Source organism: Marmota monax, unplaced genomic scaffold, assembly GCF_021218885.2.
Source record: "Marmota monax isolate L192 unplaced genomic scaffold, Marmota_monax_Labrador192_F-V1.1 WCK01_AAM20220418_F8-fsc00008, whole genome shotgun sequence".
Classification (NCBI taxonomy): domain Eukaryota; kingdom Metazoa; phylum Chordata; class Mammalia; order Rodentia; family Sciuridae; genus Marmota; species Marmota monax.
This window is the reverse complement of record NW_026694432.1, coordinates 23800949-23828156: the sequence shown is the minus strand read 5'-3', so window position 1 is coordinate 23828156 and position 27208 is coordinate 23800949. Positions and strand designations below refer to the sequence as shown.

The 27208-nt window shown below is 61.5% G+C and overlaps 1 protein-coding gene across 1 annotated transcript; it reads left to right on the top strand.

Annotated features, from left to right (window-relative positions):
- Epha8 (EPH receptor A8) lies at positions 1 to 25014 on the top strand. Its single transcript, XM_046468669.2, has 16 exons — positions 1 to 63; positions 5764 to 6427; positions 12885 to 13040; positions 14764 to 15099; positions 17013 to 17137; positions 17210 to 17372; positions 18467 to 18560; positions 19175 to 19242; positions 19954 to 20118; positions 20283 to 20468; positions 20654 to 20715; positions 21241 to 21450; positions 22209 to 22358; positions 22435 to 22625; positions 22867 to 23043; positions 23184 to 25014. Exons 2-16 carry the CDS (start codon positions 5830 to 5832, stop codon positions 23296 to 23298), a joined length of 2796 nt encoding a protein of 931 aa, XP_046324625.1. The 5' UTR covers positions 1 to 63; positions 5764 to 5829; the 3' UTR covers positions 23299 to 25014.
- The last annotated feature ends 2194 nt before the right edge of the window (positions 25015 to 27208 follow it).

The window sequence follows — 27208 nt, the reverse complement described above, 5'->3', positions numbered from 1 at the left end:
AACTTGCTGGACACGTCGACCATCCACGGGGACTGGGGCTGGCTCACGTACCCGGCGCATGGGGTGAGTGACAGGCCGGAGTCATCCCTCCGGGAGCCGGGGGAGGCCGCGAGTCAGAGTCTCAGCGTCACAAGATCCAAAGAGAGTGGAGGCCCAGAGAGGTGAAGGGGCTGCCCAAGGCCCCCCGCAGCAGGAGGCTGGCCTCCAACAGTCTGGACACCTCAGACCCTGGGGACCACTGCACCGGCTCTGAGACCTCAGGGCCCTGCCCTGGGCCTGAGACTCAGGACCTGCCCAGGCCAGGCCCAGGGCCGCCTGAGACACAGCGGCCAGGAGACAGAGCCAGGAAGGCCAGCCAGGCCGTCAGGGTCTGTCCGTCTTCCCGGCCGCGTGCCCTCCCCAGGATCTGCTCGGGGCCGAGCCACTGTGTGTCACAGTCACATGGGGGCATGGCAGCCCCCACTGTGGCCAAGGCCCCAGGCCCCAGTGGGCCTCCAAGGTGACCCTGGGCCAGTCCACCAGGTCCCAAATGGTCATCCTTCGCAGGGATGGGACGCCCCCTCCTGCCTTCCTGGGGAGGGGGCTCCAGGGACGAGGCTGAACGGCCCTCCCTTCCGCTGCTCCTCAGGATGAGCCCATTAAATGGGTGGGACCCAGCTCTGCCGCTGGTGCGCTGGGGCCTTGAGTCACCATGTCCTCTCCACCTGAAGGAAGGACCCCGCCTGGGTCGGACTCCTGGGGTCTGCTACGGGGGTGGGGAGGGGACAGCCACAGGCCCCCGCACACTGAGCCCCCGGAGGGATTGAACGCAGAGGTGCTTGACCACCGAGCCACACCCCAGCCTTTTTAATTTTGTGTTTTATTTAGAGACAGGGTTTCGCTAAGTTGCTTAGGGCCTCCCTAAGTTTCTGAGGCCGGCTTTAAACTTGTGATCCTCTTGCCTCAGCCTCCTGAACTGCAGGGATCACAGGCGTGTGCCACGGCGCCCGGCAGGTGTCAGCTTTTATTATTTGAATTACCACTGTCATTAGTGTGTATTATGGGTTATTATCTCACCCAAGTTTCCTCCCACCAGTGCGCGCGCACACACACACAGACCCCTGTCCCCAACACGCACGTGAGCATACTGACTTCTTTCATGAATACTTTCTACTTCCATGGCTCTGGGGACAGGGACAATATTGCTAGTATTAATGGTGATAATGACACCAAGAGTTCACTTATGTGAGGCGTCTGGCTTGGCTTTGGGGTGAGTTCTCATCCCAGCCTTTGGGCCCGTGGCTGGAGGGCAGGATGGAGCCCTATCCCCGATCTCTCTGGGGGTCTCATCACCAGGCAGCAGTGAGCTGAGCCTGTGGTCATCAGCCCCTGTGCCCAGGGACGGGGGAGCTGGCGGGGCAGCCTCTGTGGGCCCTGACTCTCCAGGCTCCGGAGCCAGGAGGGAGCCCCCATCTCAAGATCAGCATGGCGGGGTGTGGACGGGCTTCGACAGGGTGAGCCCGTGTGGCCGCTCATGGGCCTGACCTGGGGTGGGAGTTCAGCCTGGTCCACACCTGTCCACTCTTGGCAGAGAGCAAGTCCCTTGAGTCCCAGCAGCTATGAAGGGACCCACCAGGCCCTGTGCAGGGGGGACGTGCCTGGCCCCAGATTGGCTCTGGTGGGTCAGTGTCCCACTCAGTGCTGAGGACTTGGTTTTTAGGGTGATAGGAGTCGTGGGGCGTTAGCAGGTGAGGAGTGTGACGGTGATGGAAGGGTCTTTTGTTGGTGGGACACTAGACCACGGCTCAGTGTTCTCTCATTTCATTTGGGATTTAGAACAAATTAAAAATGACCGCACAGGTCCCCACGGCTCTGAGCGGTTCGCAGAAGCGTGTGGCTTCAGCCCGCACCGTCGGGGAGGTGGGTGCGGCCCACCACACAGGTGAGGAAACTGCGGCATGAGGAAAGCCCCTCGTCGACAGGTCCTGAGTGACGGGAGCCGGGATCACGCTCAGGCCCTCCGGCTGGCCCCGCAGCGCGTCTCTTAGCCTGGGTAGACGCCAGGTCCCCACGGTGCGGCTGGGGGGCTGCCCTCCTTGTCTCCTGGAGCTTGGGGTGGCCTGGAGGGGAGAGAGCTGGACTGGGATGCCTGGTCCCCAATTCCAGACCCTCATCCTGGGGCGCTGGCAGGAGGAACATGCACGTGTCCCTGTCTGGAGTCCTGGGGAGGGGCCGGGCCTCTTCTGAGACACTTTCCAGGTGACGCTCCTGCCCAGTGGGGAGGAAGGTCCTCTGCAGAGGGTCCCTGAGGTTCTGTTTACCTCCCTGGAGTCCACCCAACAGCCAGGGTGCGGAGGCCCTGCAGGGCTGCCCCAGCCCCGTTACCAGGCAGTGGCACAGCCTGGAGGGCAAGGGTGTTGGACTCCTTGGGCCAGGCTCTGCCTCCTGTGACTGAGGGTTTGGGCAGGTCACTCACCTGGCCTCAACCACCCGTTTATAACAGGGGTGGTTCATGGGTCCGGGCAGCTGTCCATGGGGGGTGAATTTTACCAGTGAGCTCTGAGAGGCGAGGCCACTCTGCTCAGGTTGGGGGGACATCTAGGCCCCGGACCTGTGTGCTGAGCCAGGCTACGTCCTCCCTCTGCCCCCAGGGACTTCTGCCCACAGGGACATCTGCACCTTGCCTGGTGAATTAAGTTGCTCATCGCCCTGCCTTAGGTGAGGGGACACACCTGATCCTCACCTCCTGGAGGAGACAGAAACGGAGGCCATCGGCAACCCCATTTCACTGATGAGAAGCCCCAGGCTCAGAGAGGGATGTGACTTCCCAGGGACACGCAGCTGGTTCACTGCATTCTGCCCCAGGAAGAGAGCGCGGCCGGGGAAGAGAGCCAGGGTTAGCTGCCAGAGCTTGAGAGGCCACCGGGTGGGAGTGGCCCCTGGTGTGCAGCTTAGGGTGCCCTGTGGAGACCGAGACTGGCTGTGCCCCTGTGCCAGGCCTCTGCAGTGGCTCCTGGGCCGGCAGGGCTGGCCAAGCTGCTGGCACTGGTGGGGTGGCTGGAGTGGACTCAGATCAGGCTGATTAATTTATCCAGGCCCCTGGCAGGAAACAGACAGGGAGCAGCTGGCAGGCTCTCTGGTGTTCCACTAATTGTGACAATGACTTTAACCCCAGATGTGGCATGGTGCTGCCCAGAGGCTCTGGCTGCAGAGTGCCGTACAGGGCAGGGCTCCTTCTTGGGGTGGGGAGCAGGAAGCTCCCGGGGTCCCTAGAGACGAGGCCCTGCTCCCACACTGGTCCTGGAGGTGGAGGGAGGCTGGGGGAGTCTGCCAGTTCCGACTCGTGTGTGTCCAGTTCAGGGGCCGCCGGGGGCCAGGCCTGAGCTCCTTTGCAGGCATGTTCTCAGGGCATGGTCTGAAGCCGGGCTGAATGGGGTCTGTCTGAGCCCTGCTGTATAGATCTGGGCACCAAGGGTGGGACCACACAGTGGCAGGGACAAGGAGGGACAGAGGGGCTTGTGACAGTCAGGGTACCCAGGCCCCCTGCACTGGGAACAAGCTCAGCCCCCAGGCTCTCAGAGCCCCACGAGGAGTGGTCTTCAGGGCCTCCCCCGGTAGGCGATAGGATCTCTAGTTCAAGGACAGCTGCACAGGAAGACCCAGTAGAGAAGGTCGAGGGGCAGAGCCTGACCCCACCATCTGCCACCAGCCCTCTGGGTTCAGCTGCGTGTCCGCTCTGGCCAGCAGTGCGGCTGAGCGGGCACACCCCTGTTTCGCCCAGGCTGGCCCCTGAGACATGCCCACGTGCCTGGAAACTCCGTCCCCAGGTGGTCACCCCCTCCACCTGCATGTGGCCGGGAAGCACTGAAGGTGGGGGGCATTTGTGTGACATCTTCACTCTTTCTGTTTGGTTGGTTTTCTGGGGTGGGGGGTGAACGCAGGCCCTGAGGTTGCCTGGCAGGCGCTCCCCACCCGCTGAGTACCCAGCCCCTAATGAAGGGTTTGTTCCGTTTGTGTATTTGTGTGTTTTGTGGGGTCCTGGGGGGAACGCAGGCCCCGTGCGTGTGTGCCAGGCAAGCGCGCAGCCACCGAGCCGCACCCAGCCCTACTCTTTTTTCCTTGTGGTAAAATAGACCCAACTTGAAGTTTGCTCGTATCCACTTCTAACTGTACAGGTCAGTGGCATTCAGTGCACTCACATCCCTGTGTGACCGTCACCGCTGTCCATCTCCAGGACTCTCTTCATCTTGTTAAACCAAAATTCTGTTCCCACTAAGTGTGTCTCCACTCCCCCTCTCCCCAGCCCCCGGCTAGTTTCTACCTCTACCAATCCGACTAACCCAAGTGCTTTGTTGTTAAGTGAGGTCCTACACGACCTGTCCTTTTGTCCCGGGCATATTTCATTTACTGTAATCTCTTCAAGGTTCACCTATATTTTAGCAGGTATCAGAATTTCATTCTTTTTAAAAGCTAAATAATAATCTATTTTTTATTCAGCTATATGCACATATTGTGTGCATACACCATATCTTGTTCATCCATTCAGTTGTTGGTGGACATCTGGGCCGCTTCCAGTTTAGCTATTGGTTTGGGGTTCTTTTTTGGGGGGAGCAGTGCTGGGGATCAAGCCCAGTGTCTCGCATGGGCTAGGCAAGGGCTTTACCCCTGAGCTGCACCCCCAGCGGCACATCTCAGCTGTTGTGAGTGACACTGCTGTGAACACCGTGTGTACAAGTGATCTCCAGGGGACCCTGCTTTCAGTCCTCAGAATTGCGGGGTGCCGTGGCCATTCTATTTTTAACTTCTGGAGGAACCACCGAGCTGTTCTGCACCGTGGCTGCACATTTTACGTCCCCGCCCGAGTGCGCGAGGGTCCTGCTTCTTCATGCTCACCCACACTGGGTATCTTCTGGGTTTTGTTTTTTGTCAATACTAATGGCCATGAAGTGGCTCCCAGTGTGGTTTTCCTGTTTCCCCAGCCATCAGCGGCGTGGAGCAGCTAGCTCTTCTTTGGAGAAATGTCTGTTCCTGTTCTTTGCTCCTCTTTTGTTGAGATGGTTCCCCCCCTGGGTTGGGGGGTCTTCCTCTGCCTCCTCGGCATGTTAATCCCTTCTCCGATGCATGATGGGCAGAGGTCTTCTCCATCGCTGGGGTTATCTCCCCGCTCGGGAGAGCACCTGGTTCATCTCTGATCCACTCCTGCCCGGCCACTCGCTGGTACAGAGGACACACACTTGACCTTCCTGCACCCTCAATTGAGTGGGACACAGGCCAGTCTGGGAATCCCCAGCCTTGGGCGGGAGGCAGGGGACCAGTAAGAACAGCAGGGCTGGGGGAGTGGTGGGCACTCAGGGAGCACAGTGCAGGAGGGGCTGCGGGGGGGGGGGTTCCAGGCAGGGCCAGCAGAGTCTCTGTTGGTCGTGAGACCCCTGTGGCAGCTGCAGTGTTGCCAACGCCCCCCAGCAGGTGCCCTCACTCTGGGAATGACAGGTGGAGCCATACAGAGATGGAGGCTGGTTTCCATGCGTGAGGGGCCTGGGTGCCAGTGCAGCTGGAGCTAGCTGTGTGACCTCAGGCTTGGGGCTCACACCTTAGTCCCTGTCCTCAACCACAGGAAGTCAGTGCACTGGGCAGCTGAGACCTATGACCACCTGTCTGAGGGTCAGCTGCTCTGCCTTCTCCCAGGGGCATGAGAAGGCACCGTGTGTGGCCCCGGGCCCAGGGGCTGGCAGGAGAGGGCTGGGTGCCGCGGCTTCTTTAGCGGGCTGTGTTCTCCGCCCACAGTGGGACTCCATCAACGAGGTGGACGAGTCCTTCCGGCCCATCCACACGTACCAGGTGTGCAACGTCATGAGCCCCAACCAGAACAACTGGCTGCGCACGAGCTGGGTGCCCCGCGACGGTGCCCGGCGCGTCTACGCGGAGATCAAGTTCACGCTCCGTGACTGCAACAGCATGCCCGGCGTGCTGGGCACCTGCAAGGAGACCTTCAACCTCTACTACCTGGAGTCGGACCGCGACCTGGGCTCCAGCACGCAGGAAAGCCAGTTCCTCAAAATCGACACCATCGCGGCCGACGAGAGCTTCACGGGCGCGGACCTGGGCGTGCGGCGGCTCAAACTCAACACGGAGGTGCGCGGCGTGGGTCCCCTCAGCAAGCGCGGCTTCTACCTGGCCTTCCAGGACATCGGCGCCTGCCTCGCCATCCTCTCCCTCCGCATCTATTACAAGAAGTGCCCCGCCATGGTGCGCAACCTGGCGGCCTTCTCGGAGGCGGTGACCGGCGCAGACTCGTCCTCGCTGGTGGAGGTGCGGGGCCAGTGCGTGCGGCACTCGGAGGAGCGGGACACCCCCAAGATGTACTGCAGCGCCGAGGGCGAGTGGCTGGTGCCCATTGGCAAGTGCGTGTGCAGCGCCGGCTACGAGGAGCAGCGGGATGCGTGCGTGGGTGAGCGCGCCCCGTGGGCGGGCAGTGGGTGAGGGGCGCGGCCGCGGGCCGGGGTGGGGACGTCACCTTCCGCCTCTGGGTGGCGCCCTGGGGTCCCGGGAGGATGGGTTGACTCCAGGGCTGCGGTACACCCGGCCACCTGTGTGTTGTGGCCAGGAGGTGCCCTCGGTGGACATTGACGGGTACAGCTAGGGACGCCGGTGCCTTGGGTCACTTACCTAAGTTAGGGACCCACTTCAGGTGCTCTTGCGGGCGCTGTTCTGAGCACTTTGCGTGTATTAATCCCCACTCTCACAGTATGAAGTAGGAACTACTATTATCCTGGGCTTTAAAAAAACTTTTTTTTGCCTTTTTATTGGTTCTTTTTAGTTATGCATAACATTAGGATTAATTTGGACAAAATTATAAAAGCATGGGACATACTTCTCATTCAGTCCCCAGCTCCTTCCGCCCCCTCCTCCCTCCCCATCCTCTTCCCCACTCCACTCATCTCTCCCTATTTACTTTCATTCATATATATATATATATATATATATATTTTTTTTTTTTTTTTAATTAGTCCCTTTTTGTAGATGAAGGGACTGAGGCTAGAGAAGCAACTTGCCAAGGTCCCACAGCTCGAGGTGGCCAGGCTCTATGGCTCCCACAAGCCCAGCTCCAGGGTCTGTGTGAGAAACCGCTGAGCTTCTCACCTGCTGGGAGCGCACAGGGAGGGCGTCCAGTGGGTCCAGGCAGTGCACCCGGGGAGGACCGTCTAGGTTGGGTCTGTCACGGGGCACCCAACCTAGGCTGCCTGCATTTAGGGAAACTTGTCCAGCGTCCTGTGGGAGAGGACAAGAGGTCCTGTTGAGGACACCGGGCACCTTGGTCAGGAACTAGCATGTGCTTCTGGTGTCAAGCTGGGACTTTGTGTCACAGACCAGGGACAGGCGTGCATAGGGGGAGCCCAGCCCCCGTGTGTGCATGCAAGGGCATGTGTGTGCCCAGGGGACTTCAGGGGGGCACCCTGCAGCCAGGAGGGAGCTCAAGGGAATGTGGTGTGTGAGCAGCTGGTGCCCAGTTGGTGCCGACTCCCATGGCTCCCCTCGGCCCTTCTGTGAGTCCCATGAGCTGGACATGGGGCCCCTTAGCCGTGTGTCAGGCACAGGGAGGCCTGGCTGTTGAGACCAACGGTCCCCCTGGGCTGAAGAAGGGGAAGCTCCTATGCAGGGATCAGAAAGATGAGAGCCTGTCCCAGGACAGCAAAAACTGGCACCAGGTCCCTATCAGCCATTGGGAATATCCTCTTCGCCTTTTGCTCTGCCCACACAGGTCCTGGGGCCCAGAGTTAGGGGGACAGGACCTTTGGTCCCCATTAGCACCTTCCCTCTGCCTCTGGCAGGCAACAAAGTGTCTTGATTTTAACAAGACTGAGCAGGGCGTTGGCTGGCGACCTCAGGTGACAGGCAGCTCCAGCCAGGTCTTCCTCTGGCCCCCAGGCCCTTTCGTGCCCTTCCTGGGCTCTCTGGCTTCCTTGAGAAACCTTTTGCCACGCCCTTGACTGCCCCCAGTCTTGACCTTGCTGGGCTCTGAATTCCTTCAGTGGCGCTGGCTTGTCCCTGATTTGCTGACTCCCCACCACCTCCGTGTGCTCCCGCCTTGCTGCTGGGCTGTCTCCCCGAGCCTCACAGCTCGGTTCTCGGCTGACTTTACAGCTCCATCTTATAGATGGGGAAACTGAGGCACAGGAGGTAACACGGCCTTGAACCCCACTCAGCCTGCTCCTGGCGGCCCTCCCTGCCACAGCCGGCTCCCGGCGTCCTGCTGTTCTGACGGGGATGATCAAGTAGCTTCGTGACAGTTTTTCAAGTGTTGTTGTATGTGCCGTTTAGTAAACACTCTTCCCGTGAGGTGGGTTGTCTCTTCCCTGCGTGTCTGTGTTTGATGGGCACCAAGGGCCGGGGCAGGAGGCCTGCCTTTGAGGATGAGTTTCTCACCTTCACCGTGGCCCTCCGAGCCAGGCCTCGGGTCCTCACTTTACAGATGACAAACCTGAAGCCCCTCAACCTTAATGGCAGAGTGCGATGGCATCCCGGGCTCCCGGCTCCACGGCCCAGAGCTGCCTCCTCTGTCCACAGAGTCTTCTCCAAAGCCCACCTGCCCTCCCCCCGGGTCTCACTTAGATGGTCAGTGACTGATACCGCAGAGGCCAGGCTAACTGGGCTGGCCCGTGCGTAGCTCCTTGGGGACAGCTGCTACCCAGCTCTGGATGTTGTGAGGGAGCATGAATCCGCCAGCCATCTGTCCCACACGCACCGAGACATGCTGGCCCGGGGGACGCACACTTGCCTCCTGACTTCGCGGGGCTCTTGGGAGATGCTCCAGGATCCTCCTGTAGCCGGGTGGGAAATGGAGCCCCGAGCAGGAGTGCGCCTGCCCAGGTCCCTGCCTGCCCAGTCCCCGCCTGCCCAGGTCCCCAGCACACCCAGGGCAGGGCTCCCGGCAGAAAGTCCAGGCCCTGCCGAGGCCGGGCGAGGCCAGCGCTGCTCCCCTTTCCTGACGCTGCCGGCACATTAATAAAAGATAATAAAGAAATGCCAGGGCAGGGCTCGGGATTCACAGCGTATTTTGAATTTTACATTTGAATCATAATACAACATAATTATGCTAGTTGCAAGATAATTACAGGTTTTAATAAAAAATATTAATTCTGAGCGCACTGCAGGCAGGGAGATCTGTGAAGGGAATGCCAGTTTGAAGTCACACGAGGAGAGACATTTTCTGCCCTGTTGGTGGCTTCTGTGACTGTCTGTCACTCCAGTTGGAAAGAGCAGCACCGGCCCCTCACCAAGGCCTTCACCAGCGTCCCCTCCTGCCCCCGGGAAGCCCTCCCCCTCTCTGAGGCCTCAGCCCCTCCTTGATGGACAGACTGAGCAGAGCGCTCAGAGCCGAGCAGGAGCTGGGGACGGCACGGGGGTGTCTTTCCTCGGCCACTTGAGATGTCCTCAGAGCTTCCCCGGTGGGTCTTCGCCTCCTGAGGTCAGTGGCCCCTGGCTGGTCCCAGGACCTCCTGTTGGAGAGGAGGGGCTGGGACAGGGGTTATATCTGGATATCTCCCAGCCCTTGAGATTCACAGAGGAAGACAGTGAATCCTGGGAGGAGGGGGAGGAGGGGGAGGAGGAGGAGGAGGAGGAGGAGGAGGAGGCCCTACCAGGTCTCATGGCTCTTCAGAGGCTTTGCTAAGATTGCACTCAGGACTCAGAGACCCGTGGAAAAACGTCAGAGCCGTATGCAGCTAGTCCATTTTACCGGTGGGAGGTGGAGGCCCAGAGAGGCCAAGAGACTGGCTCGGGGGCGAACAGCAGGGAGGGGTTGGCGGTGTCTCTGCTCTCCCAATTCCCCGACCAGGAAGAACACCTGGGAACACCTCCCCGCTCCTGACCCAGTGACCTCCCCGGACACCCCACTGCACTCTTCCCCCACTCCTCCAGAAAGGGGAAGGACACGTCACCTGGTGGAGTGGCATCTCAGGGACTGAAGTCTCGGCGGCCGTCCTTCCTGTCACCTGGACGCAGGATATAAATCACCCTCTGCGGCCCTAATCATCTTTCTATAAATATCAGCGCCTCATTCCGGAGGGGGAGCGAGTAGGCCGCTCCTTGCCTTCCTGACTGTGTTTAAAATCTGATTTAGAATTAATTTCCTTGGTCGTCCGCAGGCGGACACCTTATTTGTCAAATCTCCAGCTCTCTGCAGAGGACAGCAGAGAGGTGGCCGGGGCCGCAGGCAGCTGCCAGCCTGCAGGTGGCCTGGGCAAGGTGCCCTCAGCAGGGGCAGGGCCCCTCCTGGCCCGAGGCCCGGTGCCCGGCCCACGAGGGCGGGCTGCGGAAGCACCCTGGGCGGCGGGGGGGTGGCCAGGCCCGTGTCTGAGCCCGGCCCCAGGTCCCGGCCCCCTGAGGCCTGGTGATTAGGATTCTTATTAAAGACGATTTCATTTTCACTGTGTGGATTAATCTGGCCCTGACACGTATAGCCAGATGGGTATTAGCTGAGTGTGTGCGGAGTGCCCGCTGGTAGGTGACAGGATGGCGCGGCCACCTCAAAGCCCAGGGACCGGTGCGCAGGTGGAGGAGGGCGGCTGCCGGGTGGTGGCCGGGAGGTGGCCGGGCCTGGCTCAGCGCAGGACTGGGCGGGACCGGGGCGGGCCGAGGCTCCCAGGCCGCTTTCCGCTCCCACAGACAGGCACTGTGTCCTGTCCTGAGCTGACAGGCCGTCCCCCGCCCAGCCTGGGTGGCACTGTGACAGGTGAGGGAGCACCTTGCCTAGCGTGGCTGAGCTCAGGCGATGGGTGGGGTGACAAGGGACCAGGCAGCCTGTGCCGTTTCTCCTCCTGCTCGCTGAGGACCCGGTGGACTCTGTTGATGGCCAGGGACCCGCTGAGATGGCTGTCCCCTTGTGCTTCCTCTGTGCCCCGCATTGTGGCTGGGGTTCCCGGCAGAGGCTCAGTAAGAGCCGGTAAGAGCTCAGTAAGAGCAGGGGCAGATGAGCACAGGGTTCCCGAGGTGTCAAGGGACATGGTCAGCACGTGGCTGCCCAGGACTGGCCTCCCGGCGCTTCTGGGAAGGGGGGGAGACAGCGGGCTCACGGGAGCCCAGAATCCCACGCTCCCGGCCCTGCACCCGGCCCCTGCTCAGGCGCGAGCCCTGGGACCTGCCCCGTGACGGCTGAGCCCCTCCCAGGTGCACGGCCCCAGGTCTCTGGGGCCCTCGTTGAGGTCATCACTTCTGGTTCCAGTGGCAGGATTTTGGAAATCACCCTGGTCCAGCTGCTGTGACAGATGCCATCAGCGTCCAAGGAAGAGATTCTCTGAGATGTTTTCACATAGAACTTCTCTCAGGCACGGGGTCTTCTAGAATAGGGTTTTGTGCTAAGAGCATCCCAGTCAGTGTCCCTGGAGCAAAGGACTTCAGGTCCAAGGATGAGGCCGGGAGCTGCCTGGCTGGGTGGCATTGGGTCCACCAGATCCCGGATTCTCCCTCTGCCCGGAGCAGATGATGGTGGTGTCCACTCCATTTGGAAACTCTGCCAGTGTGAGACGGCCTCTGCGGTGGGCCAGCCCTGTGCCAGGTGCGGGGGGACTTTGGGATGAACTAAGCAGCCCCGCCCATATTCACAAGGATCCACCCACCAGGACCTCCCAGTCCAAGAGGAGAGTCAGACACATAAGATAAATACAGACAGCCTTGGTGTCACAGGCGTGAGGTGATCGGGGACTACAGGAGCAGGAGGGCCATGGTCTGGGAAGGCTGCACCAAAGGACATTTAAATGACTCTTGAAAGAGAAGTTAGACTGTTGGAAGAAAGGCATCCCAGGAAGACTTGGCACACGCCCAGGCCCTGAGGCAGGAAACAGCCTGCCACACCCGGGAAGCCGGCATTCATTTAGTTTGGCCAAAGGGTGGGGGGTGCAGGAACCTGCAGGTAGGCTTGGGTCTGGTAGAGAGGGGTGTGGACGCCAGGCTTTCTGGTTTAGGCCACAGGGAAGCCCGTGAGGGGCTGACCAGGCAGTGACAGCAGGTGTGCATTTCAGAAATTCCCTCCACCCAGGCCTGCCGCTGCTCTCCCGTGGGCACCCTCCTGGACAGACTTACTGTGCGCTGCTCCTCTAACATCCAGCTCTATCTATGGCCACGTCTCTTGGGCCCAGAACCAGCCTGGCCCAGGCCATGCTCCTGAGCAGAGGTTGGGGTCTCTGGCAGCTGGAGTGGGGAGCAGGGCTGGGGGGTCCGGAGGCCACTGTCTCATGCAAGCAAGGGACGAAGCACACGGCAGGGTCAGGACCGCAGAGGTGACGGGGGCCTGGGCGGGGCCTTGCCGGGGGAACGTGTGAGACGGAGTCCCCAGGCCTGGCTCCCGGAACTCGGGGTCTGAGGGGGGGGCCGGGAGTCTGAGTATTTATGGGGGTGATTCCGTGTCTGCCTTGGGGACCTGGAATCTTCCACATGGGACTCTTCTCTTGCCCACCCCCATTGCCTGTTTGGCTTTTACATCCCCCCAAGTCACATCCTAGGTTTTGGTCCCTCCTTCCATCTTCAACCCCTTGGTCCCTGTCCCCAGGGACTGGTGTCCTGTGAAGGACAGACTCTGAGGCTGGATAAGGAGTAGGAAGGCCTGTTGGAGGAGGAGGGGGGATTTGGAGAAGCTCCGGGGCAGGCTGTGTCAACTCTGTGCCTTCTTTGGGGTGGGGACTCAGGTGTCAGGGTCCCACCTCAGCTCTGTCCCCAACGTGCTGTGCAACCCTGGGTAAGTCACAGACCCTCTCTGTGCTTCAGTCCCTTCATCAGCATCGTGGGTGAGGCTGAACTTCTGCCCCTCGGCCCCTCCAGGGGATCCCCCCGGAAGCCCTGGGTCGGAGAGAGCTGCCAGAGGCCTGCCGGGTGGCCTGGCTAACTCACCCACAGACGCTTCTCCCCCACAGCCTGTGAGCTGGGCTTCTACAAGTCAGCCCCTGGGGACCAGCTGTGTGCCCGCTGCCCACCCCACAGCCACTCCGCAGCCCCGGCCGCCCAGGCCTGCCGCTGTGACCTCAGCTACTACCGTGCGGCCCTGGACCCGCCTTCGGCAGCCTGCACCCGTGAGTAGCGCCCAGGCCAGCGCTGGGTGAGGCCCCCGGGGCTCTGTGGGGCCAGGGCCCAGGCTGGGGCGGGGCAGGACTCCACCCCTAGCAGTGGCCTTGACCCCTCTGGGCTCCCAGCCTCTTGTCACCTGTCACCTGCCATCTCCCCAGGGAGCTCTTCCACCCCTCCATGGTCTCTGCTCCAGAGGGCAGGGGCAGGCCGGACCGCGCCCATCATCTCCCCACGGGGTCTGGGTGGCAGGGCAGGGCGTTTCCCCCAGGCTGAGCCCCCAGCCCCAGCACCTGCCGTAGACCTTCGGGCTGTTGTGTGTGGGAGTGCCTTTCGCGGCCGGGTGTGTGCCGAGTGTGTGTGCCGAGTGTGTGTGCCTGGGGGTGCGTCCGGGATGCTGTGGGGTGGCCTCCTGCCGTGGCAGCGGCTCTACAGAGGACGCGGTGTGGGCTGTGTGTGAGGGCAGCGCCTGGGCTCTCAGGGGGGGGGCGTCCTTGGGTGTGGGGGGTGCATCAGGGCACCTGAGGGGCTCAGACGCATACCTTGTTAGCTTGGCACGGGGACGGTGGCTCCTGCAGTGCCCCTGGCTGTCTTGCTGCGACCCCCAGCTCTGGCCCTGCCCACACCGACCCTGGCCTGGGGCTCAGCCCCCTCAGGCCCCCCATTTGCCAGCCCAGGCTCTCCCGGGGTGCCCAGCACTCAGGGTTCTGACTCTGCCTGGATCTGCCCCAGCCTTGTCCCCCCCACTGCCACCCTGTGCCCACCCAGCCCCAGGCACCGGGCACCAGTGGGAGGGCTCAGGTGTATTCACACCACGGGGGCCACACAGTGCCCGCCCCTCTGCTGCTCTGCCCAGACCTGTGTGTGTCTCCATGTGGGATCCCCTGGGGCAGAAGGGACAGCTGCTGGCCTGGTGACAGCTGTACGCTCTGTGGGCCCCGGGGGCAGGGGGAGCCTGGCTGAGTCCTGTCCACGCACCTGACCGGACTCTGGCTTTAGACACTGGAGCTTCTGAGCCTGAGACGTGGGCTCCTCGTGTCCACCCCGCTCTGCCTTTAAGACTGTCCCCTCTGGTGATGGCGAGCCTGTGACCCTGAGGTCCTGTGGCTCTGGCCTCGAAAGACCCAAGATCCCTTGCCTGGAGTTCCCAGAGTTGGATTTCTGAGGCCCCGGGGTCCCCCAGCCCCCATGCCTCCCTGCTCAGACCCCACCACTACCAGGGGACCCCCGGGCCTCCTGCCCCACCCCGAAGTCGGCCCCACCAGGTGGTCACCCTTTTTCTCCAAAGTCTATGCTGCCCAGACTGGCCTCCATGCCAGGGTGACAGAGTGACAGCCACAGGGGACACTTAGTGGGGTCCTGGCTTCACCGAGTGCTCAGTGGTGTTTCACTCAGGTCCAGCCCAGGGGTGGGGGTGAGGGCGGGGTGCGAATGACGGGCACTCCACATGCGGGGTGTCTCTGTGGGCACCCAGGACCACGCCATCTCCCTCCAGCCCTGGAGGAAACTAGGGCGGCACCACCCAGGACCCCGTGGTCCTGCTTAGGTCCCCGTGCCAGTCTGATGGCAGACACAGCCTCTGCCTGCGGGGACCGTCCAGGTGGAGCAGGGGTGACTTTAGCCTTAGGGACCCCTCACCATGGGGGGGAGTCCTTCCCCCGGGAAGCCCCTGGTCTGACCCTGGGGAGACTGGACCAGCCCAGTGTCCCTGTGTCCTCCTCTGTCTCCCAGGGCCACCCTCTGCACCCGTGAACCTCATCTCCAGTGTAAATGGGACATCTGTGACCCTGGAATGGGCCCCTCCCCTGGACCCAGGTGGCCGCAGTGACATCACCTACAACGCCGTGTGCCGCCGCTGCCCCTGGGCACTGAGCCACTGTGAGGCGTGTGGGAGTGGCACCCGCTTCGTGCCCCAGCAGACCAGCCTGGTGCAGGCCAGCCTGCTGGTGGCCAACCTGCTGGCCCACATGAACTACTCCTTCTGGATCGAGGCCGTCAACGGCGTGTCCGACCTGAGCCCCGAGCCCCGCCGGGCTGCCATCGTCAACATCACCACCAACCAGGCAGGTAGGTGGAGACGCTCCTCCCAGCTCCTGGCCCACCCGTGCCCACCCGGGGGGGGGGGGGTCAGAGCCCGGCACAGACTCGCTGTGGGCTTTGGGCAACTGGCCGCCTCTCCTGGGCATGTCCACTCTACTAGGACCCAGAGCTGGGGGCTTCTTTTCTTAGAAAAGTATAGAATGGCCAGGCACATGGCTGTAATCCCAGGGGCTCGGAGGCTGAGGCAGGAGGATCGAAGGTTCAAAGCCAGCCTCAGCAATGGCGAGGCCCTAAGCAACTCAGTGAGACCCTGTCTCTAAATAAAGTTCAAAACAGGGCTGGGGATGTGGCTCAGTGGTCGAGTGCCCCTGAGTTCAACCCCTGGTACCAAAAGAGAAAGAAAAGTAGAGAATGTTCTTTGAGGGAGGAATCAAGAAAGCAGAGGTAGGCTGGCTTGGCCTCGAAGGCCTGGGTTCCAGAACTTTCTGTATCTGACCACCATACCTGCGTGGTACTGTTGTGAGGCTTCAGAGAGAGAGAGATGGAGAAGCTCTCAGCCAGCGCCCCGCCTGTGGCACATACTCAGTAAATGTCATCAGAAGATGACGTCACTTTGATGACCCTTTTCCAGAGTAGCTGCCTTGGCTGCCCCTGGGATGGACTTGGTGACACTGGCCTTGACCTCGGCCATTTATCTCTTTCTAGCCAGTGCTTGGGCTGTGTTGAGCCCCTGGAGGCTCTCTCCAGACTCTGGGGGGTCCTGCCTGCCAGGCGGCACAGTGACCTCAGAGTCCCCAGATGGCCACCCCCAAGTGTGTCCCCACCAGCCCACCCCTGAGTGTGCTGGGACCCCTTGGGCTTCTCCCCAGCCCCATGCAGACCTGGCCCAGCACATGTCCCACCTGCTCCTGGTGGGAAGAAATAGACCCCAAGAGCCACCCAGTGTCACCCACGTAGGAAGTGGCAGGTCTGTCTCATGGCCAAGTGGAGCAGCCTCCCCACCAAAGCCGGGCACCTCTCTGACACCTCAGCTTCGCCCACCGGGAGACCCCTGGCTCAGCAGCCACGCGGGTCACTGTGCTGGGGGCTCACGGCCCTGCCCTGCCCACCTGCTGACAGGGCCACCGAGGCAGGTGGCTGGCTGGTCCGGGTGGAGGGAGGAGCACGAGAACCCAGCAGCCATGGACAGCGCCCAGTGTCCACTCTACAGGATGAAGCAACGGCTTCATCAGGGTCCCCGCTAGGGAGAGAGCGAGCCAGGTGCAGAGCCACCCTGACCCCAGGCTGGGGTCATTTCCTGTCCCAGATGCGACTCTGCACTTTGTTCTGAACGTTTCCTATCGGTCACCAGCAGCATTTATTGGGCTCCTACTCTGTGGCCCCTGCCTCCCAGGACTCCCAGGCATGCTGGGGAGAGGGGACGTCAGATATGAGGGACGAGCCGGCCAGGTGGGGCAGGCGGGGGACATGGGGTGTGGGGCAGAGTCAGGGCTGGGGTGAGCAGAGGGGCCAGCAGGGGGCAGTCCTGTGTGTGTCACCTCAGGGTAGTGGCACTGGTGGGGAGGGAGGGGGCGGTGAGCTGGCCAGCCAGGGAGGACATGGCTGAGCACCCTTGAGTGCCACAGCAGGGCTCAGCCCCTTCCCTAGCCCCTTCCTGGGGACTCAGGCTGAGGGTGGCCCCTCCATTCTTCCCCTCTGTCCCTCTCCCTCTCCTGGGCCCTGCTCCCCCAGGGCTTGTCTGGGTCAAGTCCAGTGGGTCCTAGACGGGAGCCAGGTGGGGCTGGGGCTAGGGCTGACCCGGGAGGCCGCGGTGGCGCTCTGCAGGGTGGACGGGTGCGGCTGCCCTGGGTGGGGCGGTCAGGGGCTGAGCTGGGCCACCCGGGCGGGTGGGGGACGTCCCGATGACGCCGCGCCCACGCCCCCGTCGGGCGGCCGCCCAGCCCCGTCCCAGGTGGTGGTGATCCGGCAGGAGCGCGCGGGCCAGACCAGCGTGTCGCTGCTGTGGCAGGAGCCGGAGCAGCCCAACGGCATCATCCTGGAGTACGAGGTCAAGTACTACGAGAAGGTAGGCGGCGGCCCGCTGACCCCCTCCGGCCCTTGCCTTGTCCTGGTTCTGTCCGTGTCCCTGTCCTTGCAGGACAAGGAGATGCAGAGCTACTCCACCCTCAAGGCCGTCACCACCCGGGCCACCGTGTCGGGCCTCAAGCCGGGCACGCGCTACGTGTTCCAGGTGCGGGCGCGCACGTCGGCGGGCTGTGGCCGCTTCAGCCGGGCCGTCGAGGTGGAGACCGGGAAGCCCCGTGAGTGCGGCCGGGCCTGGCGGCGGGGGACAAGTGGGACAGCGGTCAGCGTCTCCGCCGGTGACAAACTGAGGCTCAGAGGAGGAAAGGCACTTGCCCAAGGCCACAGAGCAGACAGCCTGTCCCCAGCTGCTGCTGCTGACCCTCCTGAGGCCCTGGCCAGCAGGTCTTGTGTGTGTCCCCGAGGCAGCGCTGTGGGTCCCCTTGTATAGACAGGGAGGTCAGGGTCAGCGCAGTGAGGGGTTCACAGCAACAGGACCGCGGTCCGTGGGACCCAATCCCAGGCCCTCCCGCCTGTCATCCGGCTCCAAGGCCCCGCCCAGCAGGAGTTCCCCAAATTCTGCTGGGACCTGCAGCATGGCCGTCACCTGGAAGCTTATTAAAAACGCTAGTGCTCAGCCGCCTCCCGCTCTGGATCAAAAACTCTGGGAAGCGGGGCCCAGCAATTTGGGTCTTCTTAAGCCTTTGGGGGTCCTGAAGCATTCCGAGTTTGGGGACCGCTGACATAGAGGCCGACCCTCATATCCATCACCTTAGGCTCTGGCCAGCAAAGGTCTTCTCCTAGCCATAGGACAGACTAAGTGACCGCCCACCTGGCACTCCCCTGCCATCCGTGTGTCTCAAGTGCTCAGACTGGAGGCAGGGATCCTGCCCCCTTCCATCCCACGTACTGTGTGCCCTGGAGGAAGTTGCTTGAGTTCTCTGAACCTCAGTTTTCTTATCCGGAAACAAGATAATCCTGAGACCTCCCTGGAAGGGCTCTGGCGAGGGCTCGCTGAGCTGTGGGGACGGCTCTCAGCACAGTCCATCCTGGTTCTGGAGCGTGGCAGGCAGGACAGGTGTGCGTTTGACTCCTCTGTATTTGCCTCTGAGAAGTAAAGTGAGTCCCCCCAGGGCCCCCTGTCCAGCAAGCGGTGACGGCAGCTGGAGAGCCGGACAGCTGGGGCAGCAGGGACTCTCAGGGGAGGCTTAGAGGAGGGCGGGTGGGGACCAAAGGCTGGCTCATGGCTGAAGAGGTGCTCACTGGGCCCTGGGCAGGGTCACCAGATGCCAGCGCTGAAGGCAGGGTCCTGCCACCTGGCTTCCCCGTGCAGGGCCCCGCTACGACACCCGGACCATCGTCTGGATCTGCCTGACGCTCATCTCGGGCCTGGTGGTGCTTCTGCTTTTGCTCATCTGCAAGAAGAGGTGGGTAGTTCTGGCCCCCACGCCACCCTGAGCCCTTCTAGCACTGCACCTCCTACCCGTTCCAAGCCCCACTGAGCCAGTGGCCCCCAGGTGCCTGGGGCCGGCTCATGTTACAAACCCGTCACCTCATTTAATCCCATGACATTCCAACAAGGTAGAGATTCTGGCCTCATTTTGCAGGTGAGTAAATTGGGGACCAGAGAGGCTGATCTACTTGCAAAAGTCACACAGCTGATGAGTACCAGAGCTGGGACGTGAACTTAGGCCTGTCAGACGAGACGGTGCTCTCGGTCACTCTCCCCTGTGAATAGTGCTGAATGTGGGCCTAGAGTCCCAGACAGTGAGAATCAGAAGGACCATTCAATGACTGGAGAGAGCAAGGGGCCCACCAAGGTCGCCCAGTGGGGTACCCTCCCCCCGGCAGGGTTTCACGTCAACAGGGCTTTGCCGGGTGGGTGAGCTGGGCTCCAGGGCATTTTATAGATTGTAAACTGCTTTGTGACTGAACAGCTGTCACAGTTCAGCTGGGTGGAGGACAGGGACTCTCCCCTGCAGACTCCTCACAGGGCAGGGGCTGGCCTGGGCCCAGGCAGAGCAGTGACCGTCCTCCACAGGCACTGTGGCTACAGCAAGGCCTTCCAGGACTCGGACGAGGAAAAGATGCAGTACCAGAGCGGCCAGGGTGAGCGCAGGGCCCGGGTGGGGCGGGGCCGCACGGTGGGGAGGGGACAGTGCCCGCCGGAGAGGCTGAGCCAGAGACAGGTGCCAGGGCGCCACAAAGAGCCAACCCTGGACACCAGTGCTACCCCCTGCTCCTGGACCAGGGACCCCTGGAGGACACCGGGGACCCTCTCCCCAGGGAAGTAGAGAGGAGTGTGCATTTGTGTGCTCTGCATGTGACTTTAGGGGGTTCATACACTTTAGACAAGAACCCCACTATAGAGAGATCGTCAGAGAGACCTCCCCATGAATATGGGGATGCCCGTCCGCACCCCCCCGCTCCTGGGCGCTAAAGGATCAGTCCTGGTACCGGTTCCCATCAGGCCTGAACACAGCCTCCGAATCCTTCTTAACACAGACTCTGGGGAGCCCTCAGAGTTGGCAATTCCAGCAAAACTGTTTCCTTTTGGGGGTGCGGTGTACTCTTACCCCAGAACAATTTAGAAAGAGCTCAAGAATTCTACAAGTGACCCTAGAAAACAAGTGACGTGCTCAGAAGTCCCTGGAGTCCCAGACTCCAGAGCTACTCCATAAGACCCCATGGTCACTTAGCAAGAACTTGCAGGGGCTCCCAGAGATGCCCTTCACTCCACCCCAGACCCGTCCCAGGCCCAGGGAATGCCGGGGGGACTCCCTCCCGAGCCCCACTGAGGCCCTTCTCCCCGCCCCTCAGCGCCGCCCCCTGTCTTCCTGCCCCTGCACCACCCCCCGGGGAAGCTCCCGGAGCCCCAGTGCTGCGCCGAGCCGCACACCTACGAGGAGCCGGGCCGGGCAGGCCGCGGCTTCACCCGGGAGATCGAGGCCTCCAGGATCCACATTGAGAAGATCATCGGTTCCGGTGAGTCTCGGGGGTTGTGAGGGAGGGGACAGCATGGAGGGCCACCAGGAAGGGGGACCCAGGGCAGAGGGAGAGGGGCACGCGGGCGTGTGAGGCTGGGGGCATGGGGCCAGGGCCAGAGGAGGGTCCCACTGCCCTCCTGCCTACCCTCTCGGGGTCCACAGGGGAGTCCGGAGAAGTCTGCTACGGGCGACTACGGGTGCCTGGGCAGCGGGATGTGCCCGTGGCCATCAAGGCCCTCAAGTCTGGCTACACGGAGAGACAGCGTCGGGACTTCCTGAGTGAGGCCTCCATCATGGGCCAGTTCGACCACCCCAACATCATCCGCCTCGAGGGTGTCGTCACCCGTGGTAGGTGGCGGGCCAGGGCAGCCTCAGCCTGCAGGGCCCTCCTGCCCAGAGAGGGCTCGGAGTCCATCCCTGGGCCACCCTGCCCCTCCTTGCCCCCTGGATCACTCTGGGGGTGGGGTGCACTCCTAGGGTCTCTGATCAGCGCCCTGTCCCCCACAAGAGCCAGCGTCTCCCCTCCTGTCCAGGCCGCCTGGCAATGATCGTGACGGAATATATGGAGAACGGCTCTCTGGACGCCTTCCTGAGGGTGCGTGCCCTGCCCTGCCGCCCACGCGGGCTGGGGGAGGGAAGCCCTCCAAGCCCACCCCCAGTCTGCATCCACACACCTGGGGAAAGGGGAGGCAGGTCCCGGCAAACGGCCTTTCAGTCCCCATCACGACAGTCCCCTGCTCCACGGGGTCCTCCCCCAGGCTGAGGGGTGTCTCTGTGGGCTCTGATGCTGCCTGGGCCACCAGGCGGGAGGAAGTGGGGGGGTCCCCAGCTCCCGCCCTGCTGTGTATTTGCTGGTTGCTGTTAGGCTCAGGGCTGAACCTCTCTGGGCCTTCATTTCTCCTTATGCAAAATGGATGAGCAGCCCACGACCTCCCAGGCTGGCTCGGGCTTGCTGGGAGCACCTCAGACCCCAGGATGAACCTTGACCCCCAGGAGCTCTGGAAGCAGAGAGGCACATCCAGGGCTTGAGGGTCGTTCACACAGAAGGACTCCTGGCCAGGGACCAGGCGCCTGGCGGGGCGCCCCTAGCCCATGACATGCTGCGCTGTGTGCTCCACAGACCCACGATGGACAGTTCACCATCACGCAGCTGGTGGGCATGCTCAGAGGCGTGGGCGCCGGCATGCGCTACCTCTCAGACCTGGGCTACATCCACCGTGACCTGGCTGCCCGCAACGTCCTGGTGGACGGCAACCTGGTGTGCAAGGTGTCGGACTTCGGGCTCTCGCGGGTGCTGGAGGACGACCCCAATGCCGCCTACACCACCACGGTGCGTCACCTGCGCCCCTCCTCTGGGGACAAGGTGGCAGGTGGACTGCCCCAATCCAGGCCCTGGGGTTCTGCTGCATGGAGCTGGTGGAGAGCGGCAGGGTCCGGGGTGCCTTCAGTGTGGGGCAAGCCCTGTCTCCCCTTTTCCACCCCAGATTCCCACTCCGGGAGCTAGGGACAAACTGGCCTCCTCTCCTTCATCACCAGGCACCTGGGGAAACGCTGGGCTGGGGCCAGCGGTTCACTCACTCTCGTTGGCGTCTCTGAATCACAGACTCTGCACCTGTTTCTAGAGTTTGGCTGAAAACCAGCTTCGTCCCAGGGTATTGGGTGGAGTTTCGGGTTTCTGCCAAGGTGCCTTGGGACCCGCCTTAAAAGCAGATGGAGTGGCAGGGTGTGGCCCACCGTGGCCCCAGCAGGCTGCCCTTTGGACCTGGTCCCTGGGTCAGGTTTCACAGAGAGGAAGGATTCCATGACCAAAAAAATGAGGAGGAGGAGGACAGAGGACTAGAAAGGGACCAGGCGTCCCCTGGTGGCTCAGGCACTGACCTGACTGCCCGGCACTCTGCACCTGGCTCACTGTCCCCACAGGGGCTCTGAGAGGTGGGTCTCCCTGCTCAGAACACACGCTCTTGGAAGGTAGCGGCCGAGTGTCCTCCAGGAGACTCGGAAACGGCCCCCTGGCCTGGGCTAGGGCAGAAGCCTGGACCCGCCCCAGCCGGGCCTGAGCAGCCCCTCCACACTCTGTGCCCATCGCAGGGAGGGAAGATCCCCATCCGCTGGACAGCGCCCGAGGCCATCGCCTTCCGGACCTTCTCCTCGGCCAGTGACGTGTGGAGCTTCGGCGTGGTCATGTGGGAGGTGCTGGCCTACGGGGAGAGGCCCTACTGGAACATGACCAACCGGGACGTGAGTGCCGGGCCTGGCTGGCGGGGGCGCTGTGGAGCCCGCGGGAGGCCCGTCCTGACCAGCGCTGTGCCCCCAGGTCATCAGCTCGGTGGAGGAGGGGTACCGGCTGCCCGCGCCCATGGGCTGCCCCCGCGCCCTGCATCAGCTCATGCTGGACTGCTGGCAGAAGGACAGGGCCCAGCGGCCGCGATTCTCCCACATTGTCAGTGTCCTCGATGCGCTGATCCGCAGCCCCGAGAGTCTCAGGGCCACGGCCACGGCCGGCAGGTACCTCGCAGCCACCCCCACACTGTGGCGGCCCAGCTGACCTCCCAGAATTGCCCCCGCATTGCCCAACCGAATCCAGGCCCTGACCCCTGGGCCACACTCAGCCCGGCCTGGTCCCTTCCTCAGTCCTCTCCTTCCTGGGGTCCGACCTGGGGAACCCTCTGGTCACTGCTGAGCTGGGGTGGAGCCAAGGGTGGCCACAGCCCTGGCAAGCCACTGACTGAGGTCCCCGGCGCCTCAGGTGCCTGCCCCCTGCGTTTGCCAGGAGTTGCTTTGACCTCCGAGGGGGCGGTGGTGGCGGCGGCGGGGGCCTCACTGTGGGGGACTGGCTGGACTCCATCCGCATGGGCCGGTACCGGGACCACTTCGCGGCTGGCGGGTACTCCTCCCTCGGCATGGTGCTGCGCATGGATGCCCAGTGAGTGAGCCGACTGGGTCCTCGGAGGGTGGCCGGGCAGCAGATGCTGGAGGAGGGGGCGGCGCGGGGCTGGGCTTGGTGCTGTCTTCTTGGCTCCCGGCCTCCCAGGTCCCCTGGTCAGCCCTTCACTTCCTTCACAGGGATGTGCGAGCCCTGGGCATCACCCTCATGGGCCACCAGAAGAAGATCCTGGGCAGTATCCAGACCATGCGGGCCCAGCTGACCAGCACCCAGGGGCCCCGCCGGCATCTCTGACTCATGGCCACCAGCTGGACAGCATCAGCCTAGGTCACACTAGCAGTCAGAGGACGTGCTGGGCTGTCAGCAGTCGGGCGGTCCCAGGCCACCGCCCAGCGTCGCTGCTGCCCTCCTCTCAGGCACTGGAGAGGCCGAAGGCTCCACTGCAGGACCCAGAGTTACAGGGGTCAGGCACCTGGGGAGGGGTCCTTGGTGCCCAGTGTGGAGGTCACCTGCCCCTGGGGACAGAGGGCCTTCTCTCTTCCAAACCCCAGGGCCTCAATGCCACAGGGTCCAGCAGAGGTGCTGTCACTGGCTCTGTGTGTGAACATGGCCCACTGTGTTCCCACAAGGCCCTGGGCCATGTGAACAGCGTGTCCCTAGTGAGTTCCCAGCACAGACGCGCACGTGTTGTGATGCGTGTGCTCATCCGTGTGCTGGGACCACATGTGGGTGACAGTGGGTGATGTGTCATGAATGAGGAGGTGTGACAGGCATGTGAGCAGGGACCAGGGTGTGGCACTGCCCACATGCCTGGAGGCTGGAGCCAGGGGCCACTTCTGAACCTCACCAGCACCAGGCCCACCCTCCTGCTGCCTGGGAGAGCCCACCCCGCTGCATCTCAGGTCCGGGCCTCCCCTGCAGCTGGGGGCCACCTCAGCCCCCACCTGGCTTCCCCCACTGATCAACAGGAAAACAGGGTTCCCGGCCAGCCCCCTGGCCACCTTTCATGTAGGCATCACAGTAGGGAACACAGATGCCCCCAGCTGGACTTGGCTGCCTGGCCAGGGCCGGGGCGTCCACTTCCCTCTGTCTGATGCCCATCGCGCCCCCCAGGGTCTCCTCAAGTGGCAGCCCCTTGGCCAACCTCTCACTGCCCGCCCGCCCCTACCCCCTGCCCCCTGTCCCACCGGTGCCCAGGTCAGAGAACAAAGGTCCTGGCCGCTCAGCTCCAGGCCCTGCTTCCCGACCGGTGCAGATGGGCCGGAAGGGGTTCTGCTCGCCCCAGGCCCCCAGCAGCCCAGCTTCGGCGCTGGGGCCTCTGTCCTCCCAGCCTAGGGCCGGTCTCAAGGTACTGGCCCCGGGCGGTGGGAGGGGCCAGGGAAGCCCCGCCCCTCGCAATCTGACCCTCCCCCTGACGGCCCACCAGGGTATGTAAATATGTTTTCTATCGTGTCGGAATATTTTTCCTCACTCCTGACAATGCAAAAATGGTCTTCGAAGCACATAAAAAGCACCCAGGGTGAGAAAGCCCCATCCCGGGGGGGTTGGCAGGCAGGACCCAAGGAACGCCACCGGGTGCCCTGCGCTCCCCAGAGGGAGGGGCCCGCCGCGCTGCCCCTGTCCAGCCCCTCGCCATAGCCAGCACAGCTACCGCGGAGGCACCGGCACTGAGCCCCCTCTCCCTCCTGCAATAATTCGGGGCGTCTCAGCGGTCCCGGTGCCGCGGCAGCTCGCCCTGCCCTCTGCGTTCTGCTGCCCTGGGCCGAGCTGCTCTTCCTTCCTATGGAAGGGGAAACGTGGTCAGGACGGAGCCGAGAGCCCGTCTTCCGCCCACCCGCTCTCACCTGGTTTCTGCGCTCGGGATCCTGACAGTCACGTGTGGGAACACGTGGGCCTGGCACTTGCAAAAGTGTGGCCGCTGCCCCAGGAGCGGGTCCCCCTGGGTCCCAGGGGCCTGCCTCTCTGTGGTCCCCATCCTGAGTCTTGAACTTAACTACAATGAAAATAAATTCTGCCTCATCTTTGCCTGTGTCCCCACTTTTCTGTCCCTCCTGGGAGGGAAGGAGCACCCCTAGGAGAGGTGCTGCCGGGAGCACCTCTCTCTTCGGGGCTTCTCTTCTATCCCGGGAGGGAGAAAAGGTGCCCGCGGTTCACCTGGGGAGAGGTGGAGGCTCAACTTGCCTCAAGTCAGGCATGGGGCAGGGAAAGCCACCCGCTGGTGGAGGACCACATGAGGAAGGAGCAGCTCCTGGGAACAAGGACTGTGGGGCAGGAAGGGAAGGTGTGGGCTTGTCCGTAATTACATCAGGAGCCAAAGACCCACCTCCTCTCTGCAGCGGAGGGTGCAGCAGCAGCAGCAGCCAGGGTGGTGGCATGAGAGGCTGGCGGATGACAGGGGCACAGCAGAACCCAATTATGTCCTTGGAGCCAATGGCTCAGACGTTGGGGGAAGATGCTCAGCAGTCATGGGGATGAGCAAGTACGGCATCTCCTGCTAGGGCAAGATGGGAAAGTGGGAACCGGGAGAATCAATAGGGCAAAAGCACATCAGGCCAGCGCCCTGCGTGGCAGAACCCCCACCTGAAGCTCCATCTGTCCCATTTCAAGCCCACCAGGAGACCAGCTGCTTCCTAGGAGGAAAATCCTATGCCCACATCCTCTCTTCCCTTAAAAACCAGTCATCAGACTTATAGAAGACCTACTGTGTGCTGAGTGCCACTCGGGGTACAAAGCTGAGTGAGACGCAGCCCTGATCTTTAGAGCTTAGAGACTAGGTGGAGGAGCAGAGGGCACACAGGGGCCCTCACCTGGATCCACTGTGCTAAGGGCCCAGGAAATGGAGCCTATGGAGGGTCAGAAGAGGCCAGGGAGAGCCCGGACACCCAGAACTGTCACCAAGGGCTTCCTGGAGGAGGAAGCATTTTAGTTGGGCACTGTGGGATGGATGGGAGATTTGGAGGCTCATTTTCTAGGCATCCTCCTAGAATGGAGCCTCGCCCACGCAAGTTGGCTGTTTCCCCCCAGTTGTATCTGCACAGTAGACTTCCAGTAAGAACCACACTGCAGAGTTTCCCCAGAAACATGACAAGGTCATCCCCCAAATATATGGAATAATAAAGAGCCCAGAATAGCCAAGGCAATTTGGAGAAGAAAGAGGGAGAAGAGAAAGGGAGCCCCACCCTAGCTGATATCAACACGAAGCTCCAGTACTGAAGAGAGTTGGATTCTGACCCAGAAACAGATCAACAGATAAAAAGAACAGGAAATAATGCCCTGGGACAGTCCCCAATACATATGGAGTTTGGACACAACCAAGGGTGGTCCATGGTCTGGTGGATGGATGACATTGGGACAACTGAATACCGTGGAACAAGGTCAGATTGGGTCTCTGCTCACACAGCCCACAAAATAAGTTTCAGAAAAATTTACCTCTAGGATTAATGTAAATGTGTGTGTGAGTGTGTGTGTGTGTGAGTGTGTGTGTGTGTGTGTGTGGTGCTGGGGCTGGAACCCAGGTCCTCACACATGATAGGCAAGCATTCTACCACTGAGTCACATCCCCAACCCATTATAAAACTTTTGAAAGAAAATAGACCAAAAAACTTCATGATCTTAGAGTAGAAGGTAAATAAGACAAAAAGCATAAATGATAAAGAAAAACAATGACAAGCTTTATTTCATTAAAATTAAGAACGTCTATATAATGCAAAAATATGAATGTTTTTTTAAAAAGCCACAGACTTGGTGAAAACATTTGAAAACTGGATAACGGAATTGGTCTCCAAAATAATTTTTTTTAATATTTTTTTTTCTAGTTGTCGATGGACCTTTATTTTATTTATTTATATGAGGTGCTGAGGATCGAACCCAGTGCTTCACACATGCTAGGCAAGTGCTTTACCACTGAGCTACAACCTCAGCCCCAAAATAATTTCTTAAAACTCTAAAAAAGGGCTGGTTAATTCAACAGTAGAGACTTGCCTAATACGCATGAGGCCCTGGGTTCCGTCCCCAGCATCACACACACACAAAAGTATATGAAAGAGATTCTCAACTAGTAAACTTGGAAATGCAAATTAAAACAATGATCAGATAGCATGTTACACCAATCTGATTGGCAGAGTACTAGTACTGGCAAAGCACTAGTATTGATGAAGGTATGGGGGAGACATCAACATTTATAAACTGCAGGTGGGAATGAAAT

Coding starts and splice junctions, on each gene's coding strand:
- Epha8 (XM_046468669.2), top strand. CDS start 5,830: ATGAGCCCCAACCAGAACAACTGGCTGCGCACGAGCTGGGTGCCCCGC. Junction 15,100..17,012: donor CATCACCACCAACCAGGCAG/GTAGGTGGAGAC, acceptor GCGGCCGCCCAG/CCCCGTCCCAGGTGGTGGTG. Junction 20,469..20,653: donor CGAGGGTGTCGTCACCCGTG/GTAGGTGGCGGG, acceptor CCTCCTGTCCAG/GCCGCCTGGCAATGATCGTG.